The sequence below is a fragment of the Quercus lobata genome, chromosome 4 (genome assembly GCF_001633185.2).
Source record: "Quercus lobata isolate SW786 chromosome 4, ValleyOak3.0 Primary Assembly, whole genome shotgun sequence".
Classification (NCBI taxonomy): Eukaryota; Viridiplantae; Streptophyta; class Magnoliopsida; order Fagales; family Fagaceae; genus Quercus; species Quercus lobata.
The window spans coordinates 2,540,863-2,562,213 of record NC_044907.1 but is presented as its reverse complement, the minus strand read 5'-3'; the positions used below and the strand labels follow the sequence as shown (position 1 = coordinate 2,562,213).

At 33.9% G+C, this 21,351-nt stretch overlaps 4 protein-coding genes and 1 pseudogene across 16 annotated transcripts in view; 3 read left to right on the top strand and 2 right to left on the bottom strand.

Annotated features, from left to right (window-relative positions):
- Positions 1–9,128, top strand: part of LOC115986312 (TMV resistance protein N-like) — a 75,831-nt gene extending 66,703 nt beyond the window's left edge. Inside the window, exons 3-5 of the mRNA XM_031109174.1 lie at positions 6,952–7,230; positions 7,348–8,109; positions 8,214–9,128. Coding sequence (XP_030965034.1) covers positions 6,952–7,230; positions 7,348–8,109; positions 8,214–9,053 — 1,881 coding nt within the window. The 3' untranslated portion in view covers positions 9,054–9,128. The remainder of the gene's footprint in view (positions 1–6,951; positions 7,231–7,347; positions 8,110–8,213) is intronic.
- LOC115986314 (disease resistance protein RPS6-like) overlaps positions 1–14,611 on the top strand; it is a 78,398-nt gene extending 63,787 nt beyond the window's left edge. For 2 of the 13 annotated variants that reach the window (XM_031109177.1, XM_031109176.1), the window contains 3 exons: positions 12,385–12,489; positions 13,514–13,671; positions 13,929–14,611. The gene's annotated coding sequence lies outside the window, so the exon portion shown is untranslated. Of the gene's footprint in view, positions 1–9,305; positions 9,526–10,200; positions 10,282–11,189; positions 11,283–12,089; positions 12,490–13,513; positions 13,672–13,928 lie in introns of those variants that run through there. The other 11 variants (XR_004090644.1, XR_004090642.1, XR_004090638.1 and 8 more) reach the window with 11 other exon arrangements.
- LOC115986313 (TMV resistance protein N-like) lies at positions 1,052–7,007 on the top strand. Its single transcript, XM_031109175.1, has 3 exons — positions 1,052–1,707; positions 5,680–6,790; positions 6,959–7,007. Exons 1-3 carry the CDS (start codon positions 1,256–1,258, stop codon positions 6,974–6,976), a joined length of 1,581 nt encoding a protein of 526 aa, XP_030965035.1. The 5' UTR covers positions 1,052–1,255; the 3' UTR covers positions 6,977–7,007.
- Positions 14,612–18,886: 4,275 nt separating the features above from the next.
- LOC115983523 lies at positions 18,887–20,126 on the bottom strand (annotated as a pseudogene).
- A 22-nt stretch (positions 20,127–20,148) lies between these two features.
- On the bottom strand, positions 20,149–21,000 carry LOC115983519 (G-type lectin S-receptor-like serine/threonine-protein kinase LECRK3). Its single transcript, XM_031106227.1, has one exon. It carries the CDS (start codon positions 20,998–21,000, stop codon positions 20,149–20,151), a length of 852 nt encoding a protein of 283 aa, XP_030962087.1.
- Positions 21,001–21,351: the final 351 nt, after the last annotated feature.

The following is a 21,351-nucleotide window of genomic DNA, read 5'->3' as shown; positions in this document are numbered from 1 at the left end:
AGAATCCAATAAGAAAAACAACAAAACCCATATCAAATCAAGTGATTCACGGCCAAAAAAACCCAAACCCATTGATATTTCGAAATTAAAAATGGGAGAAAACCACCAAATCATGAGAAAATTAACCTTGAGATTGTAACACTAGACTAACGGCGGATTCGACATCTTTTTCATACCCCAATAACAACTCTGGTGATGACTGTGGCGGATTCGACATCCTTTAGTTTGCCGTTTGGAGAAGAAGCTTTGAACGTGGTTGAGGAATATTTGAGGTTTTAATTGGGTTATAATTGCATGTAATAAGGTGTATTGAGTTTAAATTTGTTGGCTGATGTGTCAGTCTAGGATTAGTTGGCATAAACATTGTCTTTTACGCCAGCTTGATCTAACTTATTCTCTAGTATGCCCCTTAATCCTGAAAAGTACTGCTCACGTTACCTAACCTAATCAGTGGACCATTAAGGCAAGGTCATATGTGAAACAAGAAGATGCTCTGTGAGTAAAAGAATTTGCCATCTAAAAAGACAACCCACCTAACCATTTTGAAATTATATACTACCATGTAATTGGTCTTTACCAAGTAACGTCACATACATCAAATATATGTGGTCCTGATTTTGAGAAATTGCATGCACTAGGACCACAATTTAAGGACAATTTGGTAATTGCCCAACTCACCTCAATGGATATATCAAAACACCCATGAACTTTTGGCGAAATGGACCTGAAGAGGTCCAAATTTGGGATGCGCATTCTCTTCACAAGTATAAAACGCAACTTTTTGAAAAAAGTTGCATTTTATACTAACCAAACACTATTTTTGAGTTGGCTTTTTTCAAAACGTGACTTTTGGGCTGAAAAAGTTAAAACAAACCGGCACTTAAAGTTAGTGGAACAGCTGTATAAGATTGCATGGAAAAGTGACATCTACGACTTTCACATGGTTTGATTGACCACAATGACCCCGGTATGGTTCGTTGAAAGTTCTAAGAGTTATTTTGGGCTTTTCTCAGAAACTTCCTGTTTTTTTTTTGACGAAAGTAGGTAGTCTCAAAAACTTCCTTGATATTGCAATTCATGTAAAATGCGTGTCATTTTTTGAAAGCAAGACTACAATAAAGTCTAGCTCCTAGCATCCATTCGCTCACCCTCTTCCTGTTCACTTTCCTCACTTTCTATATTGACACAGCTTTCACAGCTTTCCTTCTCCTCCTTCTCCTTTCAACTTTTTTCATCTGTTTGCGTGAAAATCCCAATGGCCTCGTCTCACCAACTCAAGAACTTTGATGTCTTTTTGAGTTTTCGAGGTGATGATACTCACCGTGGTTTTGTCAGCCATTTATTTAAGGCCCTGACTCAACAGGGTATTCAAACTTTCATTGATGATAATCTCCATAGGGGAAAAAACATTTCTGAAGAGCTTCTCAAAACCATTGAAAACTCAAGCACATCAATAATTGTATTTTCTAAAAATTATGCATCCTCTAGTTGGTGTTTGGATGAACTTGCTAAGATTATGAAGTGTACCAAAAAAGTGCTACCAGTTTTCTATCAAGTGGATCCATCTGAAGTTCGGAAGCAAAGAGGAGATTTTGGAAAAGTGTTGACTAAGCTTGAAAAAAAAATTAAAGATAAGACAAAGGTACAAAGGTGGAGGGACGCTTTAAATAAAGCAGCCAATATTTCTGGTTGGGATGACAAAAACAGGTATTTGTATAGTACTATGTACTCCTATTTGTTGATCTTCAAGAGCTTTAATTGTTTTCTGATGTCCATTAAATTTTATTGTTAATTAAACAACAACTAGAATTAATTGTTAGCTTTTATTTTCTTTTTAAATTTTACTAAATTATGAAAGTAATATTTTCTTGTCATATCTTTTATACTATACCTTTAAAAAAAAAAAAAAAAAAAAACATGAGAAGAATCTTTTATACTAAGCTAGTTAGCTATAGATTAAAGATGGAAATAAAAGAACTTAATATTAGATCACTTACCATTATTAGTTAGGAATTTCACCCCTCGTAATATTTGGAAAATTTTAAAAGAAAAAAACTTAATTATTTTTTTCTAAGCACGTAGTGAGATCCAATAAGATTATGTCACGCACCAAACCCAAAAGGGTTCAAAGTATATGAAACCAAACCTTCAAGAGAGACTATAGGGATTTTTTTTTTCTTTTCTACGTGATAAGAATATATAACTATACTGAAATCTCCACATTCCAAGTCAAAGCTCTATTACACATATATAGACAATATGAATTACAAATCACCTGTCTCCAAAGTTTACATTAATATTCCAAACACCAAACGAGTTAACATAAAACTCCAATGTTCTCAAAAATATGCAACCCCAACAAAATTCTTGGGCTATCAAACCTCAAGAGAGCCCCACCTCTAATAGAATTAACTACTACTTCCTTAAAAATAACTAGATCAAATCACCAACTAATAATAATGTTAGTCTCCCAATTCAGCATAACACTTCAATCACCACCAATAAGACAAGCTCCATTTTCAAGGTGTAGCTAATTTATCTGAAAAAAAAATTTTGGAGAGTGGAATGAGCTAAAGCCCAGTAAGTAGCATAATTAATGGGGATGAGAGAAATGCAAGTTTCATGATAATGAACATTTTACAAAACATGTTAAAATTTGGGAATTTCCATGAAAATCTAGCAAATTCATTTTCATTGGTAAGATGACAAGAATGATTGAAATTATGCAATACAAAACTTTCTCAAAATATCTCAATATCTATTTACCATACACTATGAGCTGTCAAAACATCATTTTCAAAACCAGAAAATCCAACCCAAGGCCACATGGTAAGCCACCCCAAAGACAAAAATGTCACAAAGACATTATACCGCCATAGAGACAAGTCAGAACCCACAAACCACTAGCATGATATGTACCTTTTTTGGCATGTGGTCTATTGGCCCTACCTAGCCTCACCCACACCCTTGAAGATTTACTTATCCCCCTGTGGGCAACAGGGGATGACGCGCCATGTAGTATCTCTTTTGCATACGGTCTCTGGGCCTTGCCTAGCCTCACCCACACACTCAAGGATTTACCTCTTCCCCCTTATGGGCAGTAGGGAATGACGCGTCACACAGTACCTCTTTTGCATGAGGTCTTTTGGCTCTATGGGCAGCAGCCTCACCCACACACTCAAGGATTTACCAGCGTCATGCAAAGTGGAAGGCTCTAACTTGACTCATCGTCACAAAGACATGGTGATCACCAACATCATAGCACAAGGGCAAACCCACATTGAAAGTTCACAAGTTAAATGTATTCAAAATATACAGTTTACTTCCAAGTAGCTTCTTAAAATATTTCGATAACCAAATATCCACAATATTCTCAAAGTCCTCAAAACTATTTCTTGTCAAAAATATTTTGCATCAATTTCCCAAATAATGCAATTTACCTCAATCGGGCGCCATGAAATCAACCAATCTCGTCACTAGGTCCATCATCAAAAATCTCGGAACCTAGAAACAAAATGATCAAGCCTATCAATAACAATGCCTATCACAAAGTACCATCAAACTTGTCTCCATAGATCAACAATGTCCCCTAAAATCAAATTAAGGGCCTAGAGCTTAACTTGACTATCCAAAGGCACCTATTCCCAAAGGATACCAAACAAGCATACAAATGATCCAAGGAACCATAACACAGCCAAAGCATTTTAATTCTCTATTGCAGGCAAATGTGCATATATAAACATAAGACACATCACCTTCAAAATAGAGGTAACTTATCTCATGAGTTTCCTTTTTGAGCAACAAATGATTAAACCAAACCATTATTAAAATCAACTAAGTAAAACACATGTCAAGGAAAACACAAGAATTTACAAGCCAAACCATTCGAATAATGTTTGAAATAAATTCCATAAAATCTTAAAGTTTTAGTCTTACTTTCAGATTCAGTACGTAGCAGGCCAGCCATTTTGTAAAAATCATTTGGTCAATGAAAAGTTATCCGATTAATACGAAAATTTAAGAGAACATTCCCCCATATGTATACAATGTACCACAGAAAAATCAGCACAAAACGATTTTTCTATAATTTATTAAAAATCATGTATTGTGGCTGACTCAAATCTGTCCCTGACTGCTTTAGAAAATTGCTATAGTTTTAAGACTAGCCCAAATTATTTGAGAATTTACTCACATTAAAACCACAAGATTTAAGCATATTAAAAACAAGGAATCAACTCAAAATCTTGTATAAGCAACTTATCAAACACGGCATGCAAAAACTACATGCTCACACATCACGTTCAAAGTCACTCAAATGCAAAGGAAACACACTTTAAAATCAACTCACATCAACATATGCAACAACAAAAACTATATGGTTGCTCTAGGAAACCAACCCTCAAATATCCATTAGAAAACTATATAACCAAAACCTTGTATCAAAGGAAATCTCTCAAATGATATGAAATTTTCGGATTTTAACAAAACCATTGCTACCCAAAACATCTTAACCCTCTAATGTTCCATTATTCACCAAAACCCATCAAGCATTCACCATAATAATCATTAAATAGCAAAACCCAAAGGATTTCATAGAAGAAATTGAGGTAAAAGTTTAGATTTTTACCTTGGGTTTAAACCACTTCAAAATCTCATGGAGCTTTAGCTACTAGGAAAACCAATGGAGACATAATCCTCCCTAACAAGGAGGTCTCGACTAGAGAGAGAAAGAGAGAGAAAGAAAGAAATGAGGAAAGAGATATGGGAGCTTGGAGGTTCGGTCACCATGGGGGAGGAAAGACATAATCTTCAAACTTCTCATATATTTCTTTTTTGGGTGTGAATTTTGAAAATCTAACCGTTGAATTTTATGTTTCTTATGTTCTTAACATGCATATCAAATTTCATTCAAATCGGATATTATTTACTATTTGGTCAATTAACTTATTTTTTATATACAACTTTAGATTACAAAAACTTGAAATCATAACATTTATTTGATGACATAGCAATTGATTTTTGATTTTCTTGAAATTTTTGTAAGCATTAAGGATGTAATAAGAACATGCAATCTAATGGTTAGATTTTCAAAATTCACACTCAATATAAATATATATGATGAGTTTGTAGGGTTTCTCTCCAAATTAGTTTGGAGAAAAACTTTGTTCAGGATGGGGGGGGGGGGGGGGGCTTACCATATGGTGATGTATGGGTTATTATGGACCACTCATCACAAAAATATCTTGAGGAAGAAATTTACCATTTCACCCTTAAATTTCTTCTCTTCCTTAATCCTCACCTAGTCCATCACCCCAAATCACTTAAATGCCATCACATGCTTTTAATATTAAAAAGACCTCTACAAAAATAATTAACACTCTTATTGAAAAACATAAAATTCACTTGAGATGTTATTCACATTGTAAAATTGCTTAAAAAGGTTTGGGGTGTTACAGACTATGTCGTCATCTAAGTGGAACTTCATCCCAAAAGCCAATTGTTACCCAAAAAAAGTGAATTAAATAAAAAATTTCAATCTATGAGTTACATGTCACTTACTTCATCTAACAACACTATAACTGTGACGTAAAAATTAAACATCTTGCATTAAGTTTATGTTATTTATTTTTTATAGTCCAACTTGTTACATGTATTAATTAAATACTCTGTGAATGACAGTTGCACTGAATCTGAACTTGTCCAAAAAATTGTTGAAGAGATCTTAAATTCTGAATTCATTCAAATGCCATCAATTGTTGCTACAATGGAGCTGGTTGGAATAAATTCTCACATAGAGGCCCTAACAAAACTTTTAGATATTGAATCAAATGATGTTCGCATGGTAAGGATCACTGGCCTTGGTGGAATAGGCAAAACTACAATTGCAAAAGCTATTTATAATAGCTTTTCAAATCATTTCAAAGCAAAAAGTTTTCTAGAGAATGTTAGGGAGTGGTCAGAGACAAATCAAGGCATAATCCATTTACAAGAGACACTTCTTAAGGGTATCTCAGAGGACAAGAATTTGGGGGTGAATACTAAACCTGAAGTAACCACAAGGATAAATAAAATTCTTCGCCTAAAAAAGGTTCTTATCATTCTTGATGACGTGGATAATGCCAACCAGATAGAAACATTGCTCGGACAATGTGAATGCTTTGTAGGAAGTAGAATCATTTTGACAACTAGATATAAAAGCTTGCTAGTTAATCGAAATGGTCTTTCAACCTATGATTATGGGGTTAAGGGATTAGATGAAGATGAAGCAATTAAACTCTTTCGTAAGCACGCCTTCCCAAGTAACGAAGTCCCTGAAGATTATTTGGAACTTGAGAAACAAGCTATAAGTTATGCCAAAGGCCTTCCTCTAGCTCTAAAAGTAATGGGTCGTGATTTGTGTGAGCAAACTATACATGAATGGAATGATGCGTTAGATTATTATAAAAAAAATCTTCATGAAGATATTCAAAAAATACTAAGAAGAAGTTATGAAGGATTAACCGAAGATGAAAAGAATATTTTCCTTGATATTGCATGTTTCTTCAAGGGATATGATATGAGATATAATATGATTAAGGATGAACTGAAAGCTTGTGGTTTAAACCCATATGGTATTCAAAATCTTATTAATAAGGGTCTCATTGATCGATATAATGATTATTTGTCGATGCATGACTTATTACAACAAATGGGTAAGGACATTGTTCGACAAGAAGCACCACAAAAGCCTGGGGAATGTAGTAGACTATGGTGTTATGAGGAAGCTCTTGATGTAGTAATTGAAAATATGGTATGTTTGTTGTTTTGATTCACTTCCTCCCTTTACTTCACAAGAAAGATGTATTACTTTTTTTTCCCTTTTTTTATTTATTTATTTTGAATAAGATTTTTGTTTAAAGTTTATTAACTATTATATGTTTTGGCGATTCACTTACCCTTTTGTTCAACTAGGGTTCAGATAAAATTCAAAGCATAATATTGTGGTCGCCTAAATCAGAATCCGAAGAGGTGCAAATAAAGGCACAATTTTGTAAGATGAAAAATCTTAGATTGCTTTTGATTCGTAACATACGTTGTTGCAATGGACCCCTTGAATGTCTTCCCAATGAATTAAGCTTGCTTGATTGGCGTGACTATCCATTTTCTTCGCGGCCACCAAATTTTTTTCCCAAAAAACTGGTTGTGCTTAACTCGCCTCTTATCCTATTAAAGGAACCAGAACTCAAGCAGGTATGATCATTAGCATTTATAAATTATTATTTTTTCAAAGTTTTTAATTTTTAATTTATTCATATATACTTCTTTAAAGGTTAAACCATGTTCTAACTTTCAAATTTTTTTCTACAGAAATTTGTATCCGTGACATATGTGGACTTTAGTGACTGCGATCTGATTACGAAAATACCTGACTTATCAATGACCCCAAACGTAACAAAATTGATACTTTTTAACTGTAGAAATTTAATTGAGATTGATGATTCCGTGGGGCGTCTTGATAAGCTTGAAGTGTGGGACCTTTGGAATTGCGAAAAACTTGAAACTCTTCCGAACTGTCTCACGATGAAATCTCTTACATCTTTTAGCCTGCCCCGATGCCGGAGGATTAAGAAGTTTCCAAATATCTTGCACGAAATGAAAGGTGTTGAAGATTTAACGCTTCCAGAAAGCTGTATTGAATTGCCTCCGTCATTTGGGAATTTGATTGGGCTTAAGAAATTAATTGTAGGAACATATGATTCAGGAGAGGCGCATCTTTCGGGCAATTCCATATTTCTGAAGAATGTGGAGATTGATAGACAGCCACTGTGCAACTCTCTTGGTTGCTCATATGTTTTTCCAATGTTGAAAAAACTGTCTATTTATTGCATTAAAATTTACTCAGAAATAGAATTTATTTTGAATTATTTTTCCCCCCACACACTGGAAGAGTTAGAAATCCACAACAGCAAAGTTGTCACCCTCCCAGAAAGCATGAGCAGATGTGAGAGATTACATACGCTTATTATTGGAGATTGCGATGAGTTGCGGGAAATCCTAAGGCTTCCACATAGTATAAGACGTGTAGAAGTAGAAAGTTGCCACTCGCTGGATTTACAATCATTCTTTCAGGTATATCTCTCTCTTAAAGATATTAAGAAACTATTTGTGTTACCTTCACAAATACTACATGATTTGCTAAGATGTAACTTATTCAATTTGCTAATTGCATGCAGCTGCTTCGAGAAATCATAGGGCTTCCACCAAATCTACCACCATGTTCAGGTGTAACAAGGCACATGTCCTCGTTAGTATGGTATCCAGAAAGGAAAGAGCGACAATTTTGGCTAGACAGCCTTTGTGAATATGGTTTTGAGGTAACAGGAGATGAGAATGATATTCCAAATTGGTTCAACCATCAAAGGGACGGAAATTTAATATCATTCACGATTGGTCCCGAATTTCCAACAATTGCTCTCTGTACTGCTTTTGGAATACAAGATTGTGAAGCTTTTCATGGTTTTGGTCGTAATTTTGATTATCATGTCATCATTTTCATCAATGGTACTGAACGAAGATTTGAAAGAAAAAGCATTCATAAAGATAAGAGGTCTGGGCATCTGAGTTTTTCATGTAGACCTCAGAGCTCATTACAGGAATTATTTCGGGACTTGCAACTAACTGATCGGAATCATGTTGAGATCCTCTGTAATACTCTCCCCTATTCATCCATAGAAGTTGCTCCTATCGTTGAAAGGATAGGAGTCCATGTAGAATGCAATTGCCCTCCTCCTCAAAATCCCAGTATCATTCAAGACATTAATAGGCCCCTATCTTTGCAATCAGGTTTGGGACTTCCAATGGATACAGAAAATGGATCAGACTTAGGTTCGGCATTAGACTCGTCAAATGTTGATGGGTTTGATTTGGGTTCATCTTCAGTGGCCCAGCCCCCTGTAAATGATGATTTCGACTCCAATCAGTTTCCACTGTGGGGGAGAATGGGAAGACTCTTGATTCGACTGTTTGTGGTTCTCTTTTTTTATTTATTTATTTTATTTTTAACTTTTAAATAATTGTAATATATCAATTGGACTGTTCAATGGGACATTGGTCTTATCATGACAAAGATGCTCTAAGCCATAGATGCTAACATTGGTCTTATTGTCTGCTTCTATTGCTTCTATTGTCTTATATGTGTTGTTCCTTAACCTAAATATCAATGTTCTTTCAGTTGCATTATTTCATTTTCAGTGGCCCAGCCCGTAAAGTTAAAAAAAGAAAAATAAAAGTAAAGGTCTGATTTTTTTTTTTTTTTCTTCTTTCTATTTGTGCACACCTACCCCACCTAATTTCCACCGCTCATCTCTTTGCTTTGGCCGGCTCACTTCTTTCTTCTTTTTCATTTTTCACTCAAACGCTCTCTTCACTCTCTCATCCTCTCCCACCGGTGCACTCCACGCCACCATCTCCACCATCATTTTTTCCGGCAAGATCACCAGGAAAATCCTTATGAACATCTAAGCACCTTCACATATTTTATTTGAGGTAAAAGTTCTAATCTCTTTTTATAGGTTTTATGCTATTGTTTGAGGTTATTTTTATCTAAGCTTTGATAAGGATACCCATATGATATATGAGCTTTGGAAGTGAAATTTATGTGTTTATATGTATGGGTTTTGTTTTAGTGGAATAATTTGATGAGTGGGTTTATGGTTGTGCTAATGGTGGCTATTTAAGGTTTATTTATGTTGGAAATTTGGGGGTTTTGAGTTATAACTTGTGGTAGTTGGTAAAACTAATTTTTCCATTGCTATTGAGTTTATTTGGAGTTAGTTGAAGTTCTAAATTTCTTGTCTTGGAGGATATTGTGATTTTGCTTTCAACTCCAATTAGTTTCCACTGTGGGAGAGAATGGGAAGACTCTTGATTGGTCTGTTCTTGATGGTCTTTTTTATTTTTTTTTTAATTTTTTTTTTTTGTATTTAAGTAATTGTAATTTATCAATTGGACTGTTCAATGGGACATTGGTCTTATCATGACAAAGATGCTCTAAGCCATAGATGCAGACATTTGAGAAGGCAATATAATGAGAAATGTAACCACTGATATTATGTCTAGTATTCTTATATCCAATCTTGTATCTTTAGAACATTTGTTGTTCTTTATGCTGCATCCTTATGCTTCTTCATATAGAAATTAATCTGTTCTGAGTTGTCACAGATTATTGTTGCATAGAGTGAAGAGATTTCTGATGGAGATGCAATGCAGATTTCGACCATGAAGACCCCAATTTGATGATTGGTATGTTTCTTGTTTCAGCATTGAGAGCTTTCCCCATTAATTCAAGAACGTTGATTTACATGATCTTGTAAATGTTGCAGTCTAAGAACTTGCAATTTTTTTTAGTGTGCAAAATTTTCATTTTATTGGCATTTACATGATCTTTTCACTCTCTTATATCAATGCAAATTAAGATCTTTTGAACGAACATACCATAATAGAACTTTCCCAATTTTCAAAGATTTATTTCTTATATAAAGAAATGACAACCATGATGAAAGGCAAAATTACCAAACTCTGGACATTGACGACTATGAGCTGGGACTCTCTCTCTCTCTCTCTCTCTCAATACTACCTATAGGTAGAAAAGATTGGTACAATCAATTCATGACTTCCCAGAACTAGATTTTTTTTCAAGTATACAATTTTGTTTTCAACACCGTTTCAGTGTATATTATTTTCTTTTATGCTCACCTGCTGTCCAATGTGTTCTATTATAGGACTCTTTGACTTTTTATGTAAAAGTCTTTTTTTTTTGTTCTTGTATCATGTGTTCTTGTATTTACATGATCACACAAGTTATTCCTTTAAAGGGTAAAAATATTAACAATTCAGCCCTGGTGAACCATCATTCCTAGAAGTTGGCTTCCAATTAGATATTTAAATTTGTGTGCAATGATGCTTCTATCTATTGAGAAACCTTATGCACGAATCGGTATTTTGCCAGTTGAACATGTTTTTAATGCATTTCTGCTTAATTTGTTTGCCTTAAAACTCATAGCTACACCTTTTTTTTTTTTTTCCCCTTCAAATGTTGCAGTCTAAGAACTTACAATTTTTTTTAGCGCGCAAATTCTTCATTTTATAGGCATTTACATGATCTTTTCACTGTCTACTATCAATGTAAAAGTCTTTATTTGTTTTTGCAGGCTGAGGGCTTGGACTAAGTTTTTTTTAAGGTCTTGACTTGATCCATTCAAAGAAGATAAAAAAAGAAAATAGAAAGAATATTTTTGCAGTTGGTGATTCTTCTTCTTCTTTCCATTCAATATTTATAATTTTACTTGTTGATTTGATTTTTGAGAAATTCAAAACTTTTCAAGTTAGCACATGTATCTGGAATCTGAATTACATACCAGAAGATATTTATTGTTTATCTAAGTATTATATGTATGATTCTAAATGATAATATTCATTTTAGGGGCATCGAATTATATTAGGTTCTCTATATCATACACACCTGTTTATGTATCAACCATGAACCATCCTATTTTATTACACTAAAAAAGATAGATTCTTGATGAGAAATAGTATATTTGTTAGCCCAATTATAACAAACAACAAAGAAGCAAATGTACCCCTTATTTATTTATTTATTTTTTAATATTATTAGTCATTGTTTCCAGCATAAAGAAAAGCAACATTTTCAAAAGATCAAGCAGGGCTGAAAAATATAAAATACATTGAAAGCATGGAGTGCAATATAAAAATCAGGAAGTCATCCAAGAAAATGTGCTTCTCAACAGAGGATGACATTTAGTGATAGTATTGAACATATCTGAAAACAGGAAACATCAATCACATAATTTTGCAAGATTTGGAATCCCATGACTTGAACTTGATTAAAATTCAATACTTTCCATGTGTCAGATCAAAAACAGGAAACATCAATCACATGGTAGACAATAATATGTGGCTCTTGGGAAGAGTAATGCAGATACTTGAGATACATGCATGTTGTTTTGGGTTTGGAGTCTGGATGTCCTAATTTGTTTTTGTTTTACGCGTAGGGGCATGACATTTTGTAATTTTCTTTGTATTTGTTTAAGATTTGGCTGGTCAAAATGGACTTCAGCTTGTATCTCCACTGACATTCTCAGATCCTGTAAACATATTTTCAACTGGCCTTTTCAGCATTATAGATGGTTAAGTAAGGGGGATCCTATAGCCCTTCTCATATGTTTCTTTTTTGTTATGAAGATGCTGAAAAGGATGATTGCAAGAGCAACAAGAGGCATTCTTATTGTGTTTCAGGTGGGAAAGGAAATCGAGATTTCAAACTTCATTATAGATGATCCCTACATCATCTTCTATTGGAAATTTAACTGAGCTTGGTTATCTTAGTTTTCTGCTTCTTTGCATTGAGACATTTCTGCATTAAAAAAGAATATGGGTTCAAGTGAATTGGTTTGAGCGGAAGATGAATTGGCAGGTATTGTAGGCTGTAAGGTAGGTTCTCTTCCCATGCGAAATTTACTTTATTAATTGCTGCAAGGTTCTTTGTTTTAGGCTGCTTGGAATTTGATGATTGAAGAAATATGGACATTAAATTCTATGAATATATATATATATATATATATATGGACATTAAATTGAAGTGCATTTAACGACGTATTTTCTTTCTTTCTTTAGTATGCTGATATAGGTGGTTTATATGTATGATAAATTGAAGTGCATTTTCCATTTTTGTGTTTGATTTCGTTCTAAGTATCAGATCAAATATTTGCAAAATTGCAGAAAAAAAGACGTTTTCCATCCTGATAAATTCCCTTTTCAATTTTCTTGTTACAAGGCTTTAATTATTGTTTTTGGCAAATGCATTTGTAATCATGTTAGCAAGTCAGTGATATGGAAGGTGGAGGAGCCCTGATTTATTTGTAATCATGCATTAAGACAAGTTAACACTTAACATGTAATTGTATCTGCTTCTATATGAAGTTGAAATAAATCTTGTTCTTTTGCACTAGCTATGTGATATGCTCTTCTCTCCTGTTTCTTGTAGCTCAATAGGCTAGACATGATTTTAATTAAGGGATCCTTTTGTATGCTGATTACCTTTGATTTCGTACCCAAATTGAGTGGCATGATTTTCTGGTTTAAGTTATTTTTGTATCTTATGTAGTTCTCAATATAATGGTGTTTAAAAAAACTGAGAGTCAGATTTCAATTCAGTTCAGGCAAGGATTATCAGGAGATGACTTACCATAAAATAAATTTTTTTAAAAAATGACCTATTAGATCATGAAGATATTGTCAGAGTTGTGTACAATATTCTTGTACATCTGTTATTCTGGTATCACTTAGAATGAAAGACATCTGTGACATTATGTACACAAATATGGGCAATTATATCATTTGTTTGTTAATAGATGGTATATATGCAAAGATATCTAATATAAATACAATAAAGCTGAAACATCTCGTGAGGCTCTGCCATTACACTAACTTGTATATGTTGGTGTGTTTCTTTTAGGTGAAGAGAATGATCAATCCTTTGCCAATAATGAGCTTGATGAAAGAGTATACAGGCATTATGGGTCTCCTCAATTAGAATGGCTTTTCATGGGATGAAATTTGCAAAACAGTGGCACTGTGGCAGCTGATGTTTAGCTTTGGGGAGCTTATATCAAGGTGCCATTCTATCCCGTTAGTAATTTTGCTAGGATAAAGGGTTTTCCTCTAGTTATCACTAAAGAGCACCCCAAAGGATAGCATACAAACTTGTATTCTTTTCCCCTTTGATGAAATGATATTACTTCTGTATTCATTTAGTAAACTGAGTGTTTTTGAGTAACAGGGGATGAAGTATATATGATCATATTGATTCTATAATAATCAATGAACTGGATAGTTTTGAGTAGCTTTCATTTAAAAATGACATTTTGCAGGAACAATTGGATGCAACTGCATACAAATATAGGGGATCTCATATTTCTGATTTGTGCTTGATTTATGGTAATGAAAGTCAGAATTGAAGATCAAGTTGTTTGGACATGAAAATGGAGGTCAACAATAATGCCCTTTGGATGGGATTGGCGATAACTTGGGATATGCAATATCCAGCTAGGGAGTTTGAAATATCTTATTAAGAGAAAAATGAAAGTTTGCAACTTCTTAAGCCTCAGCATGTTCCCAAAAATTTCGGAGATCATCAAGGGAGAGATACAAGAAGCACTTGAGGAAAGGCCATGATTAGTTAAAACAAATGTGGGTACCGAGAAGGACAGAGACTACAATTAAATAGGATGTATTGATACAACATTTCAAATTGTTCCTGAAATAGATGAGAAGCTCTTTTTGGAGGGTTTTTGAACTCTTAGAAGATGAGAGAATGGCCACGAAATTTGCAGCGAGGAAATGGTTATTGAGAATGGTTTGACAGGACATCTATTTTGCTTGTCAAATTGGGATATAATTTAGATTTGGTTCCAGTGTTTTGTCAATGTAAATAAGATCCAATTTTAGAGTAAAGATATTTTTGGAATAGAATTTCTTGCTTGATTTCATTGTTATACTTATACCCAAATCATTTTCAAGTGTTCAAGGTTTTAATAGGAAGTCAGTTTGATTTTGTTGGGAGTACCTGCAACTGCATGGTGATTTTTATTGTCTTGCTTTATTGATGAAAAAGTAACCAAGTTTATATTAAATATTAACTTGTTAGTATCATTCTCTAGGCTTGAGACTTGGGATAACCCAGAACCAGAAGACAAAAGTAATTGAACGTACTTTCAAACTGATTAACTTTTTAAAGGCATCCTGTACTTACAAATTATAATAATAATTAAAAAAAAATTGCCATTCGTCTTCTATTAACTTATTTTTAGGTGGTTTGGGCTCAACCCCCTAGTGTGTTTGGGCTCATGTTTGTAGAATTTATCTACCTATCTCTTTTATTCACTTAGCAATAAATAAATAAATAAATAATACTACCAGAGTACCAGTAAGTATAAGCAAATTCAATGCTAAAATGGCAAAGAGGTTGTTGTTTGCACCAATGCATTATACATATATAAACTTTTTGGCATTTCTGCCATTTAGATCTCTAAGAACAACAACCCAAAAAATTTATCCTTGTGGCCCAATATGTCAAAATTTACACTATTTGTCAAACTGTATATTGTTTATTATCAAAAAATGTAAAAAATTGTCATTTTTGTCTTAATGCGAATCATGTCATTTACATATATGAGTTCAATAAACATTACGCCGCTTGCAGTGTAAACTCAAGTAGGAGACCCAATGACTGTGGATTGGATGTTTTCTCTTTTTTTTTTTTTTTTTTTTTTTTTTTTTTTGGAAGGGTGTGGATTGGATGCTATAACATAGAAGTACTGGGGTAGTCCAGCCAAAATATGCCTAGAAAGCTCAATTAATTGACCCAGATTGGACTAGTAGCCTAATAACAAAAATTCATGCAAGCTACACTAGTCACCCAAACATAATTGGCATTGTAGCTTAAACAATTACATTTTTTTTTTAGTTCCTGATGATGAATTAGCTTCAATTAGAACTAAGCTGCAACTTAGCATATGATATTCTTTGAATATTTTTGAAAAACATACTACCAAATTTGGTCACTAAAGCTGCTTCTCTTCACTAAATGAAATTTCTAGGAATTTAATAGTTATCTTACTTTGAACATGATTACAATAACGTTCATCTATAAATAAAAATTCACACAATTTCCTTTTAAAATTTTCTTTCAGGTTTTTGACTACTATGTTTGATAACCGTAAGGGCCATCCTTAAATAATTGGTGACATATTTGCATCACTTGGAATGAAGGTCCGTGATGGCAAAAATGGCCCTTATGTGTGGGACATTTTTTTTGGTATTAGTTCTTGGTATGTAAGACTTTGTATTAGTTGCAAAAGGTATATTTCTTACTAATATTTAGCCATAATTAATGTATAAGGGAAACTTCAAGGAGGTTGAAAAATCATTATAGACGAATCATTACGGTTTTGTTAATAAGTTGAACAAAATGATTAAATTTCACCCTTTCATTTTTCTTTATAAAGATGGTTGTGATTAACTTCCTGCTAGACTCATCTTCTTGCAGGATTATAAAGGGCCTTTTTTTTTTTATTTTTTTTATTTTTTACTAATATAATATAATTGAAGGTAATTCTTCAAAATGCATAGCACAAGGTTCAAGGTTATATAGAGATCATAAAGAATAGCAAGCAACTATTTCAAAATAAAATTATAAAGTATCCACACATTGCGTAGGATATCATCTAGTTCAAATTAAAATAGAGAGTAGTTAACATACGTGGCTTGACTGCCTATTATTTATGTTTTTGGCTTTGAGTTGTTTGCGTGCACAGCTTCACAAAATTGCCTAACTTTGTTGACCTTTTCATATATATATATATATATATATATATATATATATCTCCAGAGGTTTTGTAAAAAATAAATAAATAAATCAATAAAGAGGATGCCATGCAACAATTGATTAGGGTAAATTTCTCTATTCTTATTCTTTGTGATTTGTGAGAGCTTTTTTTGGAGTATTTGAAGTTTGTGAAAGTGCCTCTATACTAATTTTCTATTTTTCATATTTATTAGGAAAACTTTTCCCTCGTCGATGCCTATAAATGATTTAGGACAAAATTTAGTTACAAAATTGATTGCAGCTTAAGGATACAATTTTACTCAATATCTTTTTATTGAAGATAAATATTGACAAATCCACCACTGGATTACTTTTTTTTTTTTTTTTTTAATATCCTCAATGCTTGTAAAATTTCTAGAAAATTAAAAATCAATAAGTATATCATTAATAAATTATTTAAATTTAAATTTTTTGTAGTTTAAAACTAAACTACGCATAAAATATAATCTTATAGATTATATAGTAAATAATATTCAATTGATACAAAACTTGACATATGTGTTAAGAGCATAAAGAACATGCAATCCAATTGTTAGATTTTTGCCTTGCACTTATTTGTTCATCCTTGCAATTGTTGAGTGCTTCGATTAATTAATTTTCTAATAACGTATATTTTGCATTAAGTGCATTTAGATTTAAAATTAATCAAGCTATAATTAAAATTGAGGATCTAACTAGCTCTAGCATTTACATTATCGAGCTTTCAAAAATTTTTTTTTTCTGAGTTTGAAAAATAATTCTCTACTTGTGGCTCAGTAGCACTTTTTGATCTCCACAGAAATATCTTGAGTTTGAATCCACTAATTATTATTAAAAAAAAAAACAAATATTCTTGCAATCATGAATTTGATAACTTGGGTGCCTGCTATGCCTACACCAAGTTTCCTGACCAATCAACTACATAATCAAAGTGTCAAGTACACAGGACTCCTCATTCTATAAGTTGTGGAGAGGTGATTTATAGAAAATTTTACGACCAATTTTTGGAGATTCTATAAGTTGTGGAGAGGTGATTTATAGAAAACTTTACTACCAATTTTTGGAGAAACACAAAAACTCTGTGTTCCATAAAACCGCATAATATCAAAGCCACTGTTTGGTGACCATTTCTTGTCCTAACAGATCTGGAAGGGTGTTTTTTTTTATTCAGTTTCTTCTTTCTTTGTTTTGGTGATCATCTCTTGTCCTAACAGATTGAAGATTGAATTCCAATATTTTTAGGGTTTTAAAATTGGAATTTCAAAAATAGATGCTTTTTCTTTTTGTTTGGCAATTTAAGTTTAGCTTTTTGTCTCACTTCTCAGTCAACCCCCCCCCCCCCCCCCCCCCAAAAAAAAAAAAAAAAAAACAATAAAACTAGTTGTTTTCTGAAAACTAGTTTAGCAAATAAGCTATTGAAAACTATGGGATACAAAACTATTTGTATCATGAATGATTTGAATTTTTCCATTTTGAGAATTCAAATTTTTTTTCTTGACTACCATGTTTCGTTTCCTTCGTCTATTAGAATTTAAAGTTGGATGACAAATATGATTGACGTAGTTTTTTTTTTTTCTTTTCCAATATAAAAGTTAAATTTCAACATCATGTTTGACTTGATTTGTTCAAGGAATAATTATTATGAATCTCGATCCCCTTGGATTGCAGTTCTCACAGTTACAAATTTATCAACCCACATGCAAGTATGCTTTAATCCCACAGAAATTACAGCAAGAACAATTTAACAAACCCAAGAAAAAAAAAGTCAGATTGCACTATGAATCCAAAACTAAAGCTAAGTAACTAAGAAGGTGAAAGCAGGGACGAAACTAGGATTCATACCTGGGGGGGGTCAAAGCTTAAAACCGAAAAAAAAAATTATGAAAATAAAAACTAACATCTATTTCATATTCAACAAAATACTACATACAAAATAAGTATTTCTTAAACATTTCATATTATAAAACACATCAACAAAGTATAACATATAAAATAAGTATTTCTTATTTTGTGCGCAATTTTTGTTTAGTCCATATTTATTTTTTTATTTCGTTTTTGTAGTTAAAGGGGTATAAATTTTATTTACTTATTTTCTTGTAGGTCAATATCTAAATATTTTAGAGGAGGATAGACAAATATATATATATATTTAAGGGAAAATCTTATTTATTTATTTTATTTTTGGGTGGGGGGGGGGGGGGGGGCAATGGCCCCCCTCTGCCCTGGGGTAGGTCCGCCCCTGGGTGAAAGACACTAAAGAATAATAGGCATGAAACAAGGGAACCTTGTATCCAAGAACAAAGGACAGAGCAAGAGAAAAATGAATAACGGAAACCAACCACGGATCAGTCTGAATTTGATACCATAATACAAATAAAAATAGGTGTGGCGCCTCACCTTTAAAAGAGGTTGCTCAACACTTAGTTATTTACAAAGTTAACTATTATCATCAATCTCAAATGCTTACCTTTCAACTGAGGAGAATGAAAACTCAAGGGAACTACTTTTTGAAGGTGGAGAGTGATTATACAATGAAGGACTTGGGGGCACAAAAACTTCAATAACTCCCTCAAGCATCTGTGTGATCTTTTTCATCGAGGGTCTCAGTGAAGGATCTTCTTGAATACACCAAATTGCCAGAATCACAAGCCTCTCTAGCATTGCTTGCTTCCTCAACGTTTTCTATCAACTTATCTAATTTTTTATCTTTGTAGCATTCGTAAGCCCAATCTATCAATGCCTCCTCTGCTTGCAACGCAAATGTAACACTAGACTTGCAACAAATAATCTCAAGTAACATCACACCAAAACTGTACACATCAACCTTAACGGAAATGGATGCTTTCCTAAACCATTCAGGTGCAAAGTACCCAATTGTCCCTCTTATTCCTGTTCGAGCAGCTCGAGTTTGCTCAGCCAACAAAAGCTTTGCTAATCCAAAATCAGCAATCCTTGGTGTAAAGTATTCATCCAGAAATATGTTTTGAGGCTTTATGTCACAATGGATGATTTGGGTGCAGCACTCTTCATGTAAGTACATGAGACCTCTTGCAATTCCAAAAGCAATCTGCACTCTTTGGTTCCAATGAGGCCTGGATATCCCAAAGAGAAAGTTACCTAAAGAGCCATTACTCAGGTACTCATATACCAATAGCCGGTGCTGCCCCTCATCACAATAACCAAGCAACCGGACTAAATTTTTATGATGAGTCTGACCAATCACGCTCACTTCTGTTTTGAATTCTTTCTCACCTTCTTCTACCACCTTACCTAACTTCTTGACTGCAACAAATCTTTTTGAATCTGATGGAAGGACCCCTTTATAAACAGTTCCGAAAGCACCTTTTCCTACCATTTGCTTGAAGCCCCTGGTTGCTTGTTCGAGAGCTTTATATGTATAGCTTCTCACATTTGTTGCAAGTGTGCTATCAATATTCCATGGCGAATTCAGCTTTTTGTGGTGCAAGTAGATAATAGCCACAATACTAGCTATGAAGAAAAGGATATTGAGAAATGCAGAGCTGCCAAGGAGTAGTGCCAAAACAACTACCACAGACTGGCTTTTCTTCACTGGAACAAAGCTATTAGGTACCTTGATGAAAGCTATTCTCGTAATATTTGTGCTATATCTTCCGTTGGACAGAGGATACTTCTTCTTCCAACAATAGCCACCTGTTTTTTCGTAAATGGCCACAACACACATGCAATCGTCAAGGCATTGCTGCTTACACTGTCTCATTAGCCCCTTGAACAAGGCTGTAATCCGTAAACGGCCAGTCCATATTTGTAAGCCTTACAAAGCTTACCTGCCCTTTATTTTCTTCCCATCCATTGTCGCAGTTGGGTAACGGAAAATCTGGTTTACACCCAGCCCAATCCTCATATGGGTTCAATTGAGAAAATCCATAAGGAAATGAGCAAAATGTCCCGCCCCCACTTGAAGCATCTGAGGTACGACAAACACCGTTGAGTCCACAGAACCCACCTACAAAAGTATTAGCATCAAATACACCACAAATATCAGTAATACCAGGAATGCCTTGCACTGGATCCCATGTTGAAGGACAGCTTCCACAACTTGTGTCCTGCTGTCTGAGGTGTTTGTATATTCTGAAGACCCCATTATAATCAATCCTAGCCATGTGGTAGAAAGAGTCTTTTGAGCCTGGATCTTCTTGGGTAAGGTTGAAGATGTTGGTTGAATTGTTTGCATCTTGGACGTACATGTATCCGGCTTCAGTAAAGATCAACTGTGATTCCCAGAACATTGTCATGGTGGCAAAATAAGCATGATTAAGAACTTCAGATGGCATATTTATATAATAAAGCACCAGATTGCCATCAAGCTGTAAAGAAAGCTGGAAGCGGCCATAAGAATAATTTGTAGTAGATTGGTGAGACCTGAGTGTGGTATTCATGTACAGTATTTGGCCAGGCAAAATCGTATCAGTAGGCTTTTTGAAGCTTTCCCATATAGAATTATACTGCTCATCTAAAATCACCAAGTTCCCGTTGTCCAGTATAGCCGCACAACTGGATTTGGAACCATTACCTGGAGCCTTCCATAACTCTGTCATTAGGGTCATTGAGAACAAAGGCACTGCTGCTATTCTGCATCAGTGTAGAACCTTGTGGTGCTGGTTCATTGCCATTTGCAGACCAAACTATGGTTTGGTCTTTTGTTTTAGTAAACCAAACTGCAAGCAAGAATTGAGACTCTTTCTCATTGATTTGAAAACGGCGGAATCCAAAGGAAAATTCAACTGAACGCGACGTGAATAATGGATTAATATCTTGGTCTGTAACTGAAGCCGGTGAGTTCAGCAATATGTTACAGTCATCTTTGGTGTAGGTAAAAACAGTGGGAACGAGAGGAAGAAGCAGAAGGAGAAGAAAGGGAGAACAACAATGATGAAGTGTTGAAGTAA

Coding starts and splice junctions, on each gene's coding strand:
- LOC115986313 (XM_031109175.1), top strand. CDS start 1,256: ATGGCCTCGTCTCACCAACTCAAGAACTTTGATGTCTTTTTGAGTTTT. Junction 1,708..5,679: donor GGTTGGGATGACAAAAACAG/GTATTTGTATAG, acceptor TGTGAATGACAG/TTGCACTGAATCTGAACTTG.
- LOC115983519 (XM_031106227.1), bottom strand. CDS start 21,000: ATGACAGAGTTATGGAAGGCTCCAGGTAATGGTTCCAAATCCAGTTGT.